This window comes from Lampris incognitus, chromosome 3 (genome assembly GCF_029633865.1).
Source record: "Lampris incognitus isolate fLamInc1 chromosome 3, fLamInc1.hap2, whole genome shotgun sequence".
Classification (NCBI taxonomy): Eukaryota; Metazoa; Chordata; class Actinopteri; order Lampriformes; family Lampridae; genus Lampris; species Lampris incognitus.
Window position 1 is genome coordinate 64,668,363 of NC_079213.1, and position 20,221 is coordinate 64,688,583.

Consider the following 20,221-nt stretch of genomic DNA (forward strand, 5'->3'; position numbering starts at 1 on the left):
CTCCCCCAGTTCCCCCTCCCCCCCCGAACAGGTGCCCCGACCGGCCAGAGGAGGCGCTAGTGCAGTGACCAGGACACATACCCACATCTGGCTTCCCGCCCGCAGACACAGCCAATTGTGTCCATAGGGACCCCGACCAAGCCAAAGGTAACACGGGGATTAGATCCAGCGATCCCCATGTTGGTGGGCAAGGGAATACACCGCTACGCTACCCAGATGCCTGCTACAGGTATTTTAGCTGAAATTACGCGCTAAAATGCATAGAGGGTTCCATGCAAGTCACAAAGTCACAAATACAATGTCACAAATTCACAGCAGCTTTGCAACAATGATTCATAGAAACAGAAATAACATTACCTGAACACATTACTAAACGTTAGTTCATCATCACTGAACAAATGGCATCATTATAACACCACTGATTTACAAACACAACCATGTTATTCATTAATTTATGACATTTGAAATCAATCAAAACTGGCTTTTACAAGAGAGTTGAACACAGGGACTAGTTGTACACACAGTTTCCTTTCTAGCATGTTCTTTCTGCTGATATATGTTGACAGTTTGGCTTTGCCAGCAAGGAAGTTTAAAAGTTGCCACTTTTTTGCATTATTTTTTTTTGTATCCTGCCCTGAAAATAAAAGCAGTTTTAGACCACGCTTCATTAAAGGAAGTAAACAGAGAGAGAGAGAGAGAGAGAGAGAGAGAGAGAGAGAGAGAGAGAGAGAGAGAGAGAGAGAGAGAGAGAGAGAGAGAGAGAGAGAGAGAGAGAGAGAGAGTTTAATGCGCATAAAACAATGTTTTCTCCATTTCTGTGTGCCAGTCTCCCTCTTGTAATAACATTTAGCCAAGCTAACCAAATAATCAATAGTCAGTCAATAGTCAAATAATCAGTTCACCCTGAGCATGTTCTGTACAAAAATCTAATGGGAAACTTTCCCTTTAGTTATTCACTAATTGAACATGAAACATACGGAGCACAGCAACACATTACAAGGAGCCGTTTACCCACTATTTTCCTACAAATCCCCTATCCAGACTGTGCCATGACAAGAAAAGCAGTTCATAAGAGTAATCACATTTAGCCAGCCTGCCACACCAAGATGATGGATTGGATTTAATGATGGTTATAAAATGTAAACAAAGCACAATTCAATATTTAGAAGTAAGTAAAACCATCTATTGTCAAAGGCTTGTATTGTGTCTAGACTGTAGTACTTCTATGGGCAACCTCAAATCACCTGCTGCTTAAATAAATCATGGCTGAGCGGATTATGCAACGCTACAGGTAGTTTATTTATTTATTTATTAAACCCCCCCCCTCTTTTCTCCCCAACTTTACTTGGCCAGTTACCCTACTCTTCCGAGCCGTCCCGGTTGCTGTCCCACCCCCTCTGCTGATCCGGGGAGGGCTGCAGACTACCACATGCCTCCTCCGATACACGTGGAGTTGCCAGCTGCTTCTTTTCACCTGACAGTGAGGAGTTTCACCAGGGGGAAGTAGCGTGTGGGAGGATCACACTATTCCCCCCAGTTCCTCCTTCCCCCTGAACAGGCGCCCCGACTGACTAGAGGAGGCACTAGTGCAGCGACCAGGATGCATACCCACATCCAGCTTCCCACCCGCAGACATGGCCAATTGTGTCTGTAGGGACGCCCAACCAAGCTGGAGGTAACACGGGGATTCAAACCAGTGATTCCTGTGTTGGTGGGACCGCTACACTACCGGGACGATCAGACTTGTTTTTCCAGTGCATCCGATGCTCGATTGGATTGACCTCTGGGGAATTTGGAGGCCAAGGCAATACCTTGAAATCTTTGTCATGTTCCTCAAACCATTTTGGAACAATGTGTGCAGTGTGGCAGGGCGCATTAACCTGCTGAAAGAGGCCACTGCCATCAGGGACTATACTGTTGCCATGAAGGGGTGTACCTGGTCTGCAATGATGTTTAGGTAGGTGGTATGTTTCAATTTGACATCCACCTGAATGCCAGGACCCAAAGCTTCCAAGGTGAACATTGCTCAGAGCATCACACTGCCTCCGCCGGCTTACCGTCTACCCATAGTGCATCCTGGTGCCATCTCTTCCCCAGGTAAACGACACTCACAGACCCGGCCAGCCACATGATGTAAAGGAAAATGTGATTCATCAGACCAGGCCACCTTATTCCATTTTGATGCCTACGCAAGAAATGTACTCTCTTATACTTGTACAATGGGATGTTCAATAAAGGATCTTGAATCTCTTGAAACATGCCCATTGTAGGCGCCTTCAGCAGTGGACAGGGGTCATCATGTGCTCTCTAACCGGTCTGCAGCTACCCAGCCCTATATGCAGCAAGCTGCGATGCACTGTGTCCTGACACCTGTCCGTCATAGCCAGCATGAACTTTTTCAGCAATTTGAACTACAGTAGCTCTTCTATGGGATCAGACCAGATGGGCTAGCCTTCACTCCCCACACGCATCAATAAGCCTTGGGCACCCATGACCCTGTCACCAGTTCACCGGTTGTCCTTCCTTGGACCACTTTTGGTAGGTACTGACCACTGCATACCGGGAACACCCCACAAGACCTGCCGGTTTGGAGATGCTCTGACCCAGTTGTCTATCCATCACAACTTGGCCCTTGTCAAAGTCACTCAGATCCCTACACTTGCCCATTTTTCCTGCTTCCAATACATCAACTTCAAGAACTGACTGTTCACTTCCTGCCTAATATATCCCACCCCTGACAGGTGCCATTGTAATGACATAAACTATGTTATTCACTTACCTGTCAGTAGTTATAATGTTTTGGCTGATCAGTGTAGATAGCTCTGCATGTATAAATCTTTTGCGCTTCTGTCAAGTCTTTTGAAGTCGGGAGGCTGCCCGCTAGGCTTCCCTAAACCTTATCATAATCCTACCCTTAGAGTGGCAGTTTCAAAGAACACATACACATATGACAAAAGAAAAATGCTTAGTCCTTCACAGCAATATTTTGTGGCTGGTCCACTCATAAGCATATTGGTACCACACTATAGAATTATTGTAAGGGGGTGATATGAAATACTTTTTCTGTGAAATAATATCTTTTTTGGAAAGTTGTATTGCACCAGTGTATGAGACTTGAACGTCTCAAAAAACTTCATTTCAACCCAACATGAAACAATATTCCCATGACTTGACTCTTAAAATTCTATGGCAGCCATGTTAGATATACCAACTGACCACAAAACACCAGTGAGTTTCCTTCCAGTTCTATAGACACTCCATTCGCTATGCTCCTTTGTGAGGGTAAAATAACGACATCTTTGGGTCCCTCAAAGTACAGTGTCCATCTCAGGTCAAGAGAGGTGAACAAGCCCATAGTTACCACTGACAGCTGGTATCCTGCCAGAGGAGAGGCTGGAGCCAGGGAGGGCGGAGGGCCAACTACACAATACGGTAGCAGCTGCCTGCGGCCAAGCTTGCACTTCACTGCTGAGACAGTGCACTGCAGAGGCGAGAAGGCGATGGCCAGAGTTTTAGGCAAATCGATGATTTATTGGCCACACAAAAGGAAAAGTTTGTTAGCGAGAAAGGGTAGGAGAGGGTGAGCAAGCAGGGAAGGAACAGGGACAGGGAAGAACATTGTCAGCGAGTGCAACTGAGAAACAAAAGTTGAGAGTGGAGTAAATGAGGGGAGGATGGAAAATCTGAATGAGGTTGGTGAAACAGGCTGAGCTGAGAGAATAAGAGGGAAATGCGTGGCGACACGGTTCTGTGAATGGAAGTGAGATCAGATGGTGTCGGACAGATTAGATACCACCCGGCTGACTTCACTCCTCACTCACATGGACGGACCTGTCACAGAGGGAGGGGGCGGGGGTTAGGGGTTCTGTGCAAAGGGGCCCGGTCTGAGGGTGCATGGAGGCAGGCGTCCATATGGCCCCCGAGGCACCAGCAAGGCCAGGTTGACAAAAGGGGCCCCACTCTCCATTTGTCCCCTCTTCAAACCTCTCTGGGAATTTTGTTTTCAGACCCCTTCGCCTCCCCAGAGCCTCATACTTTCTCTCGCATCCAGCGGAGGAATGTGCTGCTGCCCTCTGCAAGCCAACACGCAGACATTATAGAGTCAGTCGCTTCACCCTCACCAGTCTACTTAGCTGTGAACGCAGTTGCAAAGATTGATTTGCAGTTGCATAAACTAGTGTGTAACGAAAACATCAGAGCCGTCATATTTTAAGTTACAAATACGCATCCACACACACACAGGCCGTTTAGAAAGTTGAACTCAGCTGCTTAGCATTTGGACTCTGAAAGTACAGCACAATGTGGGCAGCAAATAACAGCACCAAGGCCATAAACCCAATGACTCCCACAAGCACGGGGCAGGGGGTGTTCATAGATTGTCCTCTGTGATTTCTTCATCTAAGCCCAAGAGATTTCCCTAACATAAAAAAGGCAGACCTTTTTTTTTGGGGGGGGGTGACTATACAGGGTGCGGTGGTGGTGGGGGGGATGCCCGCATTCCAATTTTTATCACCAATTCTTGAAAGTTTTCGAGCCAAATCCTGGGAAACAATGTGAGCAGGTGCCGGGCAGGAGGGGCTGTAAATCTGGTCTGCCAAATAAAGCCATTGCCTTGGCATTGTTCTGGGGCTGCCCCGCTAGCTGTTCCTGCTGGGGGGGAGTGGAGGAGAAGAAGGGGGGAGGGTAAAGCAGAGGTCTGTTGCTACACAGGGAACTCTAAATCTCCCATCATGGGGGCGCTCTTCACGTTTCACACATGTTCATTTAAACTCACCCAAGGTGCAAAATGCACGCATGCTCGACAGCGACGTCGCCCAATCACTGGACGCGTGGAGCAGATGCCTGACAACAAGAGAAGATGCTAGCAGCTGAAAGCAGACTTAAATGGTTGCCGCTGTGAAAAGGGCGGCAGGGGTTCATATCTTTCTGTGTGCTACCGCGGACATGTTTGGTATCCTTATATTTTGGCGTCCGGTGGAAAAACAAATTGACGCCAATGGAAAAAAAAAATAACAGACCAGAGAGTGAAGACGAGGCATCAGAAACAGTATGCCCGATATTAACGGGTTCAAATTATTGTAGGAAAACAAATTGAAAGTGGCAATGAAGAGATTGTCTCCTTTGTGCCCTCACAAAAGAATTTCATTCACTGCCTTCACTTAACCTCAACGCAGTCCCAAGGCCCTGCTCGACTCCAGATTTACTGAGAGCGAGTAAAAAGTTCAGGATGTGTCAAGGAAAGCTTCATCACCACATGCTGTAAAGCTTTGCCTCACTTTAAAACCTTAAAGAGACTGGTTGTGGATTTCATTAGTTGACCTTTGACCTCATAAGAGATCAGGTGGCTGGGGCACTGCTGTGGAATGTTCCCTCTTGACTCCTTTTCATTTTCTAATTTCAGAGCGCTCAACTTGTTTGGATTCCTGTGATTTTACTGTCCCCCTCTAGAGCCCAAATCTGTGGGATGGCAGAGACAGTGGATGTGTGTGTGTGTGTGTGTGTATATACATGCTTACCTAAAGTGCACCTTAATATCTACTATGTAGACCATGGTTCTCTATGATAGAGGAAATGAAAACAGGTCACTTATGGTGTAAGGGACAGACTATACATCAGTTACATGTCCACAAGGGTGTGCTTGCTTTATTCACCACAACCTCTTAAATTTTTCAACATACACATACTGTAAAGTAATTATTAGGGCTATTATTGTGTGGGAAGATGGCGGCACAAATTCACATTTACAGCGGCCTCACCCAGTACCAGTGTGGGAAGAGGGTGTGAATTCACGTTTGCGGCGGCCTAACCTGGTACCGTCCATGCAGTGTCTTTGTCCACGTCTGCGTCTTAAGTTTGTCTTCGTTTGATGGCTGGGACAGCTGGTGCTGGATCGGCTGGGAGAGCTTGGTCTGCTACATCCTGTGGGCCTGGGGACCACGGCCCTGCCTGGAATTGTGCCCGAAGAGGTAACACTGAGGGCGGTCTGACAGGATACGGATGCAGGGCAGGCTAAGCTAACTGCTAGCCCATGCGGACCGGCAGTCCCGATAACACTGAGGGTGGTCTGGTGGCAGCCTCTCCTGTCCTTGACTGTTTTTAGTGTCGTCGTGTGGAGTGTGGGGTGGTGTGTCGAAGGTGTCTGGCTGGGAGAGCTGGTGTTGGATCAGCTGAGGGAGGTTGGTCTGCTGCATCCTGTGGAACCAAGGACCACGGCCCTGACCGGAGCTGCACCCAAAGAGGAAACACCGAGAGCGGTCTGACAGGATGCGGAAGCGGGGCAGGCTAAGCTAACTGCTAGCCCATGCAGACCGGCAGTTCTGACAGTCATCCTGGCTGGCGTTCGTTCTCCTGCACAGTGATTTTTTTGTTTAGTTTAGATATGTGTTAGTTTGAATATACTTGTTCTTGTAGTTTTTGGATGTGTTTTTGGCTTTGTGTTACACTGCTGTGGGCTGGGGGGGAATGATGTTTTGTTTCATTTCATGTGCGCAAGTGCATGAAATGAAATGGCAAAGTGTTTCTGGTGTCTGATTTGTGATTATTTGGTCTTTGCAGGATTTGACCAATAATAGCTAATGGCCACATCAGCTCAGGCCCTAGCTACAACACCATGGACAACAATTCCTGCCCCCAAACACCCTATGAAATAATGATGCAGCGATCCTCGATGCTAAAATGGATCACAACTTCTTTCCAGAGTCTGTTTTCTATGAAGCTTGCATCTATAACGCCCTATAAGCACCTATAACGCTCTATAAGTGTAGCTATAAGTCATTTTAAGATTCATTATAACCCTGTATACACCCTCACTACACATCATAACCATCTTTATGATACATTATTTCAATTTAAAACGGATTTATGCGTTATAAATGTCATAATTAGTCTGTTTATCTGTCAAATGTCATAATGCATCATTGCCAACTTGTTTTGCTGAAGTTTTGTAGAGATGCATAATGAGACTTCAGTGCTATTTCAGTGTTCAGCCATAGCCGTTAGCCATTTTAATACACATTATAGGAAAGTATGGGCGTTATAGATTCAATAGATGCTTATAGTGAGTTATAGATGCTTATATGGCGTTATAGATGCTTATAGGGTGTTATAGATGCAAGCTTCACAGAAATTGTTACCGAACTTAGTAAAGAGTGTGTTGGTAGGCGATGGGACGAAGGTACAGCCTGTATAAACGTTATATTGAGTGTTCTTGTAAATCCCTCTTCTCTTTTACCATCTACCAGCCTATCATTAGTTCCACTCCTCTGTTCTGTTGCACCTGCCACCTCCGCTTTCTGTCCATCAAAAGTAAATTCGATCATACAAGTACATCTTTGGTAATGTTTAAAATAGAAAAGGAAAAAAAATTTTAAATATAAAAAAAATACATATATATATATATTTATTTATTTATTTTTCTGTGGCCTTGGAAAATTCCTCCCAGGCTTCTCTAGAAGCCTGTAGCAAAAGGCAAATCAGCGTGGGTCAACAAACCACAGTTGGAGATCATTCACTGACAGTTATTACAACCAGCATTTTGGACTATTCGACAGTACTCAAAATCGGCATGGGTGAGAAAAAAGTGGTCTTAGGGGCAAAAGCTCACATTTTCTTTAAATACACCAGATCTTTCACCTGTTTAATGGTGTGGCTACATCTCTTGGTGACAGCTGTGAACTGAGGCTTGGTGAGTTGTCTTCCACCTTTAAGGAACAAAAATATGAATAATCTACCATCCAAGACCATTGAAATAACTTCAGATTTGGGAATTCTCTTTTGGGGTGGGGTTTCCACTACCAGGCTAGAAAAAATATTCGGGGAGGCTGGCTGATGGTCAGCGTCCCTGGCCATCTCCACTTCCCTCAGAGAAAGAGGCGTCCTGTCTTTCGCCTTTGAGGGAGAGCTGTGAGGAGAGCCAGGTGATATCATATCAAACTGAAATACCAGCCGTATCGCTCCACTTCCTCCTCGGAGAACAAAGTTATCACTAAGTCCCATGTTGCTCTGATGTTAGAGGCTGGCCGGGGGATGAATCACCGGTAAAGGTGCGCCACCTGCTAACTTATCAAACCTTGGAGGCCCAAATCTTTGCATTGAGCCAGACCCCAGCTGCCATCAAGGCCTCTTTTCAGTCTCACCTTTCACATTTTTCTCTCCTATCAAGCGGAGCAAACCCTTACCCTTATCCTGTCTTCACAATGAAAGGAGATTGCTCTCTTCTGGAGAGGAGAGAAAGAGAGCAGAGTGAAGGAGAGGGAGGGCGAGAGGTGATGAGCAGCTTACCTCAAAGAGGGATTAGCCTTATTAAAATGAAATAGTCTAGTCCTGAGTGACAGAGCAATGGAGGTGGTGGGGGGGGGTCAGAGGCTGGGAGAGGAGCGTGGGCCGATGTTGTGTGAGGCCCAGCCCTGGGATCTAAAGGACCGCTCTTCTGTGTTCTGCTTCCCTCCATTCTTCACTTTCACCTCTCGCTCTCTCCCTGTCCTCTTCCCTCCAGCCCCTTTCCCTCTGGTCTCCTCTCTCATCATCACCACCGTCCGGGACATGGCCGCTAGCAGGGCAATCTGTCAACGGTACGCCAGAGATCTAACCTGCGGCCCTCAGATGAGCTGCCAAGTACAGGGGCCGGCCTGCCAGGAACAAAAGACCCCCAAAAACACATCAGAAGGGCTGGAACTTTGGTAAAATGCGATTTAATAGCCTTCCTATTGAAGAGCACTGCACGGATGGAATGTGTGCCCAGGGTTGTCCCGTGAAGGTTCCCAGCAATTATCGAGTCTCAGCTATCACATGTTCATTAGCGTTACATGGCTAGCGTATATGGGCAGACATGAGTGTTAACCAGCCCTCAGCATATCTTTTACCCCTTTTCCACCCACATAGGACTGGTTCCACTGGTTTGAGAAGCAAACAATTATAGAACAAGATGATCCTGCAAATAGAAAACTTAGCACGAGTATTAATAGAAGAATCCACTGATAAAATATTCCACGTGCACGTGGTTTGAGGAGAATTCTGGTTATTATGAACAACGTAATCTATTGCCTTAAACTCTCAGTAACCAGTGTATTCCTGTGCATGAACAGGTCACGAGTTTAGCCATCTGCCTAGAATGTTCGGTAACACTTTCTATGAAGCTTGCATCTATAACGCCCTATAAGCATCTATAACGCCCTATAAGTGTAGCTATAAGTCATTGTAAGGTTCATCATAACCATGTATACGCCCTCACAACACCTCATAACCACCTTTATGATACATTATGTCAATTTAAAACGGATCTATGCATTATAAATATGTCACCATTAGCCTGTTTATCTGTCAAATGTCATAATGCATCATAGCCAACTTCTTTTGCTGAAGTTTTGTAGCGATGCATAATGAGACTTCAATGCTCTTTCACAGTCTTCAGCCATAGCCGTTAGTCATTGTAATACACGTTATAGGAAAGTATGGGCGGTTATAGGTGCTTATAGGGCGTTATAGATGATTATAGGACGTTATAGATGCTTATAGGGCGTTATAGATGCAAGCTCCATAGAAAGTGTTACCTAGAATGTTCTTACATGTCGGTGGAAGAGTATCTTAAAATGCTCGGCGACAGATGTAGAGTTGCCGTTGCCAAATGAAATGTTTGATAGCCCCGGAAGGAACACACCGTTGAGCAATAACCACAAACCATGAGGCGAATTGGAAAGTGTCCTTCAGGAGTAATGAACAAGTCGACGGAGCGGAACTCGTACCGTGTGCTGGGGATGTTGTGAGTCTGAGTCCGGCTCACGTCATACCTTTCTTCCGCTCTGCTTTTTTTCTCATCTGAGCCTGAAGCGAAGAGAAATCGCACCTTGGGAGATGAGCTACACCTTAAACCTTATCGTCACTGTCAATGCTACACCAGTCAACGGAGCGAAAAAGGAAGAAGGGGAATCTCGGACAAAGTGTGTTTGTCGTGGGCGGGCCTCTCCCTGGTCCAGTGGTCCGCCTAAGCCCTGAAACCAAATCAAAGGTCAGGTAGAGAGAGAGAATCAGGGAACGGAGGAGAGAAAAGGTCTGGTTTCACATGCAGGTGGCTGTCAGGGATGTTTACCCTAGGAGACCTGTATCTCTTCTCTCTCTCTCTCTCTCTCTCTTCTCTCCTCTCCTCTCTCTCTCTCTCTCTCTCTCTCTCTCTCTCACTCTCTCTCTCTCTCTCTCTCTCTCTCTCTCATCTCTCTCTCTCTCTCTCCTCTCTCTCTCTCTCCTCTCTCTCTCTCTCTCTCTCTCCCCCCCCCCCGAATCAGAAATGAACAAAAGTTCAGTCCAGGTCGCTCACACAGACAGGCTGATATCAGGTGGTGGCCCTGACCAACCAAACAGACGTTGCGGTTATCATGTCTGCTGCGTTCCTCATACGGGATGTCACGCCATTGTTTTCATCGGGACTGAAAGAACAGCGTTACCAATCACACACACACACACACACACACACACACAACACACACACACACACACACACACACACACACACACACACACACACACAGTCATACCTCTTGTTGGAACTTGTCGATTTTAGAGCCTCCGTCAGAGTCTAGATATAAAACCGCAACCCAGCGCTTTAAAAGGTGGGATTACAGAGCATCTGTGTTGTGAAGTGTACTTCAACGAGAAGTAGTCCAGTTAGTTAGCCACCGAGTCCTGCGACAGACAGCATGTTTACATCCAGACCATGATCGTTAGATTCGCTGTGCACACCTTCAGCTCGTCGGTGGAAGGTTTGGCTCAGCCCCCACCTAAATACCACTCTGGGGCTTCTCTAAGGCGCCGGGGGAAGATATGATTTCTTTTCTTTTTCATCACTTCAAATGGGATGAGAGAATATGGCTGCGGGTGACGGCAGTCACGGGTACGCCGTGTACCCGGGAGCCTCCCAGACACCTCATGGCAGACAACCATCAAAATAAGACGCGAACATTCAGTGCCGACATCAAGCAAAGGCTGAAACCCATTTAGAGCCCACGGGCCCGAGGAGGCTCTGGCTTCTTGTGTCAACTTTCAAAGATATTGTAGCGAATTCGGGGGACAACGCAACCACAGGAACTGCCGCGGCCGGAAGCGAACCTGTATCGCCCTCACCGCAGGAGACATCGCTAACCGCTCGACTAAAGGCTCAAACCCACCAGTCAGCGTCCAGCGTGTCTACTTATTCATGCACGTTACAATATTTACTACCTCAACCGGGGGGCCCTCTTAAACCGGCTTTTCCCCAGGGTTTGCTCGGCGTTTCAGGCCGGGGACCGGTTCCACGCGCTGTTGAAACTACACCCACGAGAGCGCACGCTCTGCTTCCGATGGCGAGCGCCCGGTGAAAGATGCTACCTGTGGCGCGTAGCGTGTCCAACCAGAGGTCAGCTGCACACACCGCGTAACAGATGTGGAGATATCGGTTCGTAAGCCTGAGCGAAACCGGGCTGATTTTACCGGACACCTCGCAGAGACAGCTGTATCCCGGGAATGTCCCTGGAGCGGTGCGCTCCGTTGGGAGATTCCCACAAGCCACACGAGGGCAATTCCCCAGTCTGTTGATCTACATTTTGCCGAGGCCGGCCCACAGCTGCTCTACCACAGCAAAGGCAGATGGATCAGCGAGGCAGGGTCCGGTTCCCCATCTGTCTCCAGCGCCTTCCCTACAGGAAAGACGAGCTTCAGAATGTTTTGGGACATTATATTTGTGTAACTTGTGGTCAAAAGGGTGCGGGGTTTTCAGAATCAGAAGCGGGTTTATTGCCCACGTAGGTCTGCGCATGCGTGGAATTTGACGCCGGTTGCGCCGCTCTCAGCGTGCTTAGGCGTAGAATAACAACGCCACAACACAACAATCCTCAGATATATACACAAGCATTGACTACACAAGCATTGACTCTTCTGCGGCGGGTGGTGGTTGAAACCGTGAGTCGGCGGCGGAGTCTCGACCCTCCGCTTCCATGGAAAACACAATCCACGGCGAAACCAGCAGGAAAACTCCCGAGGCCTCGAGTTGAGTAGGGAAATAATGGAACTTCATTACGACCATACGTTTCTCAGGATCAGTACAAAGTACATTTCGGTTTAGTGTCGCAGTTTCTCCCCAAAGGACATACAGACGGATAGACGGGGACAGTACTGGGAGATGAAGGAGACTATCGTACGACACAAACAGCACACACGTACATGCTGGTGTAAGACAGACGGCTGGGGAGGGAGGGGGGTGCCCGGAGAGGGATCGTAGAGAGAGGAATGCGTTGATAGAGGAACACAAGGCACCCCACAAGGAGCCAGAGGTTACCCTAGCTCGGCTGGTTGCGGCCTTGTTCAAACGCTTCATCCCCGGTGCCTCGTTTTCCGAGAAGCTGCTTGAGGGAACAGAAGTGGACTAATGGAATTAAGCTTGCAAGGCTACCATCAACCCAGACAACAGCATGGATTCATGCCGCTATTACGCCGTCATTGTTTCGATCCAAGCCACGTCTTCCCATCTGGACAGGACTGCGAAGATCATACACATTAACGGTCTCAGTGTGCAAAACCCGAGAACGTGTTCAGCGGAGGGGGGTTTTGTGTGAAATGTGTTTCTGTGATAACGATCTCACAAGAGATGTTCATAAATAACATTTCCAATAAGGGGTTTTTTTCTCCCCGAAATGAGGCCTTACTTCTTTTGTGTTCCTGTCCCCTCAGCGATAAACTGAACAGATGGTTTGAAAGGCACCCCACTAAAACCCACTTCCACCGGTCCCACCCAGACATATGGGCCAGAGGTGACAGCTCAGCTCAGGATATCGCTGGGGTGCACGGGCTAAAAGCAAACGCAATAAAAAGAAGAAAGGTGGGTGTGACACTTTTAAGGAATTATACTTTTAATAGATATCAATCTCCGGTTTAAGGTTATGGTGAACATACTGTACATGTACAACTGATGCAAATTAGTTCGGATGAATCGCACGAAAGAACACGCAGGGCAGGGCGGGTTAGGGGCACTTTGGATCAAAACCGGGCACTGACCCACCCGGTTCCGCCGCCACGGCGTGACAGGCTTGCGTACCAACAGGCGGGTATTCGTCAAAACGGCGTGCGTCCCCCGGAAGCTGCCTGGAGAGATCCTCGCGGGCCTTCGGGTCCTCTGGAGAAGCGCGCTCTGAACACCGCAGCCTGGCGACCGGCGCGCCAAAACCAACACGGGAGCGCGCGTCACAGCGTCGCTCCGTGAACATAAATATCGACGAGCGAGGCGGAAGAGGAAGTCCTGTTTACACCAGTAAAGCTTTGTGACCATGCAACGCTCAGCACATAAAAAAGAAGCCACAATTATGAACACAGCTTAGTCCACCAGAGACAACAACAATGTCAAATATGTACACAATATAACAAAAATAACAATATCTTTTCTTTCTTTCTTTCTGCAAGAACACATTTTTATCGTATATTTTACAAGTCCAGCACATTAAGATGTGTACAGGTAGCTCGGGGGGGGGGGCAAGTCACAAGTCAACACTACGAGGTCATCGGAAGTATTTAAATATGCCATTGAAACGTAAGCCGTAAAAAATAATATACTCCGAATACATTAATATATACATATAGGTTAAATACTGATCATTCTGAATCCCTGGATTGCTGAAAACGTACCGTCTTTTTTAGGCAGCCAACTAACTCGTGCTAGTCTACGCCGCAGCGGCCACGCTGGCTGACCGCTGCTCTGCAGTTTTTGTGGCAACACCTTCTATGAAGCTTGCATCTATAACGCCCTATAAGCGTATATGCCATATAAGCACCTATAACGCCCATACTTTCCTATAATGTGTATTACAATAGCTAACGGCTATGGCTGAAGACTGAAATAGCACTGAAGTCTCATTACGCATCTCTACAAAACTTCAGCAAAACAATTTGGCTATGGTGCATTATGACATTTGACAGATAAACAGGCTAATGATGACATATTTATAATGCAGAAGTCCGTTTTAAATTGACATAATCTATCAAAGGGTGGTTATGAGGTGTTGTGAGGGCATATACATGGTTATAATGAACCTTACAACAACTTATAGCTACACTTATAGGGCGTTATAGATGCTTATAGGGCGTTATAGATGCAAGCTTCATAGAAAGTGTTACCTTTTTTTGTTTCACAACTGGCTTCTTGTCTCTTTTTAAGTCCTTGCCTGAAGATGGGCAGCCGGGGCAAGCAGAGAGGCTGGGTGAAACACATACCGCTGGTCTTTAAAACCACTTCACCTACCGACTGACGGCGACACCACACGGAACACGGTTACGCTTTTTAGTTGCACAGAAGGCTGAATACAATGTCTGCTATACACATTTGTGCGAGTAGAGAGCGTAATCATCTAGATCACTGTGTTTGTGATGCGTGTGCACGTGTGTGTCTACATGTCTGCGCTGCATTTTACTTTGTGCACTATGTAAAATGTCATATTCATATTTGTTAATAATTAAAACATGCCTTAGCGTGTGTGTGTGTGTGTGTGTGTGTGTTTGTGTGTGTGTGGATACGTAAGTGGGGGCTTTTACTCCCTAATTCACTCCCTAGTGAACAACCACAATACAATGTACTGCATGTAATTGAATGACACTCTAAACTACTGCCTGCCTCATAAGTGCATTATTGTTGTACAATATTTATTGTTTTTTTTGTGTTTTTTTTTGGTACTTCAATAGAAACGCTTTCCGCTGCCTTTAAGGGGAAATATATTCCAAAACAGCATTTCATGCTTACTCTATGATCCTGGACTGCACGTACCTGATCATAATTCGTAAGAGATCCTGTAGTCCTGGCCCTCCCTACTGACAGTGAAACAGGAAGTACCGAGGGGTGACTTTACAGTTTGTGTCGGACCGTTTCCTAGTTCGTACCTCCAACTGCGATGATAAATATAGCTTATTTAGACGTAAAACTGACACGCCACGTCTCCCCAAACGGGGTGTCCTCGAAATCGGGATCAAATTCAGCTGTCAGTAGGGTGGCGCCGGTTTCCAGAGTTGCTTTCTAAGACCGATCATAGGTGCGCCAAATGTGTGCTGTGTTTTAGGGTGTATTTCTCCCCTTGAAGTACCACCTTCGCTCAACTAAGGCACCTTTTACACCCCTGGGGGTCAATGGGTTCTTCTAATAAGAAGAGAAGCACACAGACTTGGAAACAGAACATCGCCAACAAACAAAAACCATGTGGAATGTCTATGAGTAAGGTACAGGAGGACACTCACAAAGCCGAAGCGGCCTGCTGTAGCTCATTATCTCGCACACTACATTGTTACAGGAACAAACAGCACCATGCGTTACATTACCACCACATTATCATGGCGGCGTCACAGAATCTCTGCAGAAATGACGTGGCTGCATCCTGAAGCACCTTGACGGGTAAAGTCAGTCCATTCCCCCCAACAGGCTTTGCGTTTGTGTGTGAGTGTGTGTGTGTGTGCGCTTGTCAACGTGTGCCTCTGTGTATGAGCACGGTATGTGTCAATATCCGACATTGAGCTTGTTTTTGTTGAGCTCCCGCTCCAGGTTTCCTATGAGAGTGTCGATGCTCTCCTGCAGGTCTCTCAGGTTGACCCTGTTGCTGAGCACCGGGCTGATATCCTGGATCTTCATGTAGGCCTGGTAGGTGTGCTCTTTGGGGAGACATGGGGGCAAGATGTGCTCCGACACCCTCTCCTCCTCCTCCGAGGGCTGACTGCTGCCCGAGCCGTCGCTTTCTCTCCGCTCCTCCTCCTCCTCTTCCTCACCTTCCTTCTCCTCCTCTGCTGTCAGTCCTCTACGCCCTCCTCTCCCAGAGGCTGCTCCTGCTCAGCAGGAGATTGTGCAGGGTTTAGGACCTCCTGGTCCCTCTCCCGCCATTTATCTTGTCCTTTTTCCACTCCTCTCTCTTGTCCTCTGTCCTCTGCCTTCTCCTGTCCCTCCTCTGCCACCTCCCCATCCTCAGAGGGCACATCGTCATAGTCTGCCTCCTCTTTGCTGGGAGGCGGCAGGAGTTCGGGAGGGAAGTAGCTCTCGCCGCACCTGCTCCAGTCGCCCGCATAGCGGTTGCTGGGGCTGTCCAGGCGCCCTGGCTTGGGCCTCAAGACGCCTGCCATCTCCGCATCACTCAGGTTCAGTAGCTGGGGGCGCTCTTTTCTCCGGCGCAGAGGAGGGACTGCAAGCAGGTCAGCTGTAGGTGGGGCAGGGGCTGCAGGGGTGGCGGAGGGCCGGCGGTGTGGGTCCACTACTGGGAGTGCAGAAAATACAGAGAAAAATAGAGAAGAAAATGGTGACTCAGAAGTCAAATGTGTAATTACAGTATTAAAGGGAAACAATCACAACTTTCAGCATTATCTCTGTAGGGACAACAGCCATAACACACTCAAAATCCATGAATGTGAAGACGACGACCCTCACTTCATAGTTTGCTGCTGCCTTTGGTGGACCAGACTGAAACAGACTGCACCGCGAATGCTGCTGAACGCAATACAAAGATGGTGATCCACAGACCCCCTGTTGCACACAGTTCTGGCCACGTGTCAGAGACACGGACGGCTGCTCAGTACTACGGCTGCTCGTGCAGAGATGATGTCGAAAACTGGGATTGTTTCCCTTCCTTCGGTGACACCACAAGCAAAGTGAACATTTAAAACGTGCACTGAAAACAAGTTTAGAGTGGGTAACACAACTGATTCCTGCCATTTGAAAACGGACGGCGGCGTGTCGCCCCTGTTGTGACTGAACCGGGTTTTGAACGTGATTTTGACTGAGTCACCGGGGAAGGACTTCAGTTCATGGGGCTCTGTTGCACGTCACAGTTATGCACGTGCGTAGTTCTTTCCCCCCCACCCCCTTTTCTGGCCAATTAGCCCGCTCTCCGAGCCGTCCCGGTCGCTGCTCCGCCCCCTCTGCCGATCCGGGGAGGGCTGCAGACTACCACGTGCCTCCTCCGATACACGTGGAGACGCCAGCCGCTTCTTTTCACCTGACTGTGAGGAGTTTCGCCAGGGGGACGTAACACGTGGGAGGATCACGCTATTTCCCCCCGAACAGGTGCCCCCGACCGACCAGAGGAGGCGCTAGTGCAGTGACCAGGACACATACCCACATCCGGCTTCCTACCCGCAGACACGGCCAATTGTGTCTGTAGGGACGCCCGACCAAGCTGGAGGTAACACGGGGATTCGAACAGGCGATCCCCGTGTTGGTAGGCAACGGAATAGCCCGTTACGCCACCGGGACGCCCATGTGCATAGTTCTGCAAGAGACGATGCTGGTCCAGCTTAATCGGATGTTCACACTCTCCAACGAACAACAACAACATCCCAACACAAACGCCGAAAAGGTGACAAGTCAGTTGTCACGTGGGATTTCAGACAGTGTCGCACAACATGCTGCAGTCACACGCATGCTGCAGTCACACGCACGCTGAAGTCACACGCATGCTGCAGTCACGCCGCCACGCTTCCTGAAACCTGTGTGCACCTTACAAAGCCCCCGCATCTACTGCAACTTTCACCGACCGTCTTTGACGACCCCTGAGGTGTTACTGACTACTGACCACGCTAAGCTGAGCTGAGGTGAAACGCTGTCTGGACATAAGAGCAGGACTGACAGGGCAGACAGGGCAGACCGTACTGACGAAGGAGAATGAGCACGCCAACACAACCAGCATATCTCATGTACCTGTCTGTCTGTCTGTCTCTCTCTGTGTCTGTGTCCCTACACTTGTCCACACCCCTAGCTCGCCCTTACTGGATTGGAAGGGGGGGGGGCAGCGTTAACAGTGATGTTTATAACACAGGTTCGAGTTACAAGGTAGAATTTTACGGAATGAAAACACGGTGAATACTCTTTGTCTCCTCAGCACCGTCTTCTTGCCGATGTAACACGAAACCACCCGGATCAATGAGCCGGGGCGCCGCCACAACGGCCGTTCATGAACCACGTGCAGCGGCGAAACACCGCTGACGTGTGTGAGCGGTGATGTGAGTCCTGCGAGTCCTCCGAGGCCACAGACTCGCCCAGATTTGTCTAAAGGGAACCAGATCTATCCCTTCACGGATACCACCGGCGTTTGGAATTGATGCTGAAGAGACGTGAAGCGAACTTTTATCCGGACCCTTAGCTGTGCAGAGAGTGTACTGGGAGCGGGCAGCGGCTGGCTGTGTGTTATTGCTGGCTCGTACTGTGCCGTTATGTCCGTAGAGGGGAAGGCACAACGCCGGGCCCCTTTTCACTGCCAACAGGTTGGGACGGGGACGCCGCACAGCACCGTACGGTTTGGTTTTGCCCCGGGTCCGTTTAACCGTGTTACGCATCGCCACCTGTTCGAAACACCCGTATGTTGCAGATATGCATGCAGAAAGGTGGCATCTAACACTCACGTGCCCATACACACACACACACACACACACACACACACGCACGCACACGCGCGCACACACTTAAGTAGGAGGCTCAAACCCCGTCCTTCATGCTTTTCACCACAGCTCTGTTGTCGCGTGATCCGCCCCTGCTCATATACACACAGACACACAAACACAGACACACAAACACAGACACAAGCAGTTGGCGAAGCACATGGCGCGCACCACGGATTTGTTCCCGAGTTGCAACACATGATGCCTCCTCATGAAATGCATCAAATACCAAGAGGCAGTCGTCATGCACATGCACACACACACGCTGACAGACTTCCATATAAACACGTAGTGTTAACTTGTTGGCCTTGCAGAAAGCACGGTGTGTACAGTTGTCAAATATCCTCACACTAGCAACACACACACACACACACACACACACACACACACACACACTTGAGGCCAAAGCAACAATGCTGTGGTGGGATGGGTATGTGTGTGGGGTGTGAAGAGTCGGCAGAAAATATCCCATAATAGTTGCAAAATGTTAGGGTGACGCTTTGAGGGTGAAGGGCTAAGGTTAAGCAAGGAATGTATTTAATTACAGCCCGGCGAGCCTCCACCCCTCAGCCCCGGCGAGCCTCCACCCTCAGCCCGGGGATCCGACACCTCAGCCCGGGGAGTGGACAGAATGGAGATGTCAGCAGGGGTGTTAACACCGGGTTGGAGGCTGCCGCGACAGCTTGGCCAAGGTTCGCATTCTTCACACGGCGGTCTTCAGCCGCCAGCCAAGTGACATAAGCTGCAGCACAGAGACTCCCCAGCCGGCCGGTCCACATGACTGAAAACCTCTTCTCAGACGAGCCGCCTCCCCCAAACGTCCGTCCGTGGGTACAAGTACTTTTAGTCAGACTTTTAAAAAGGATAAAAATGTTCAAATATCTTCCCCCGTTCTAGTTTCCCCCCCCTCCCTAATTGTATCCGACCAATTACCCCGCTCCTCCGAGCCGTCCCGGTCGCTGCTCCACCCCCTCAGCTGACCCGGGGAGGGCTGCAGACTACCACATACCTCCTCCCATACATGTGGAGTCACCAGCCGCTTCTTTTCACCTGACAGTGAGGAGTTTCGCCGGGGGGGGGGGCGTAGCGTGTGGGAGGATCACACTATTCCCCCCCAGTCCCCGACCCACCAGAGGAGGCGCTAGTGCAGCGACCAGGACACACATACACACATCCGGCTTCCCACCCGCAGACACGGCCAAGTTGTGTCCGTACGCCCGACCAAGCCGGAGGTAACACGGGGATTCAAACCAGCGATCCCCGTGTCGGTAGGCAACGGAATAGACCGCCACACCACCCGGGCGCTCCTGTTCTAGTTTCAAACATGTTACTGCTCAGTGTTCGTGATTCCACCTGAGCTCGCGCTCGCACTTGCTCGTTACCTGTGATTACAGGATTCCCAAACGCCGACTTCCTAAAGTGCTGTGCTTGCTCCTCTTGTAAGACGCCCCTTCCCACACGCGCTGTAGGAGGGGGTGCTGAAGTCTGCTAGACCTCTGCGGTTGACACAGAACTGCTTCAATCTGGGGATTACAGGATGCGGTTCAGTTAAATCTCGAGGCGAGAGCCAGACGGCAGCGCTGCAGAACCTGTGTACGTGACTTCGCTTCACATCCGCTCTGATGACCCGAACAGGTTCGCCAGTACTACCGCGGGACCCTGTCTCGTGAGTATCCCAGTGAGGATCTGGAACTCGCGACTGAAACTGAGAAGAAACACTATACCTGTGATAACAGCTGTGTGCGGACGCCATTAACCCACATGTATTTCTATTATCCCGCCATGATCCCTGCGTCTCTGAACGGCT

At 49.0% G+C, this 20,221-nt stretch overlaps 1 protein-coding gene across 1 annotated transcript in view; it reads right to left on the minus strand.

Annotated features, from left to right (window-relative positions):
- Window positions 1–14,744: 14,744 nt before the first annotated feature.
- Window positions 14,745–20,221, minus strand: part of syde2 (synapse defective 1, Rho GTPase, homolog 2 (C. elegans)) — a 73,928-nt gene continuing 68,451 nt past the window's right edge. Inside the window, 2 exon segments of the mRNA XM_056276554.1 lie at window positions 14,745–15,786; window positions 15,789–16,238. Of these exon segments, the coding sequence (XP_056132529.1) occupies window positions 15,494–15,786; window positions 15,789–16,238 (743 nt within the window). The 3' untranslated portion in view covers window positions 14,745–15,493.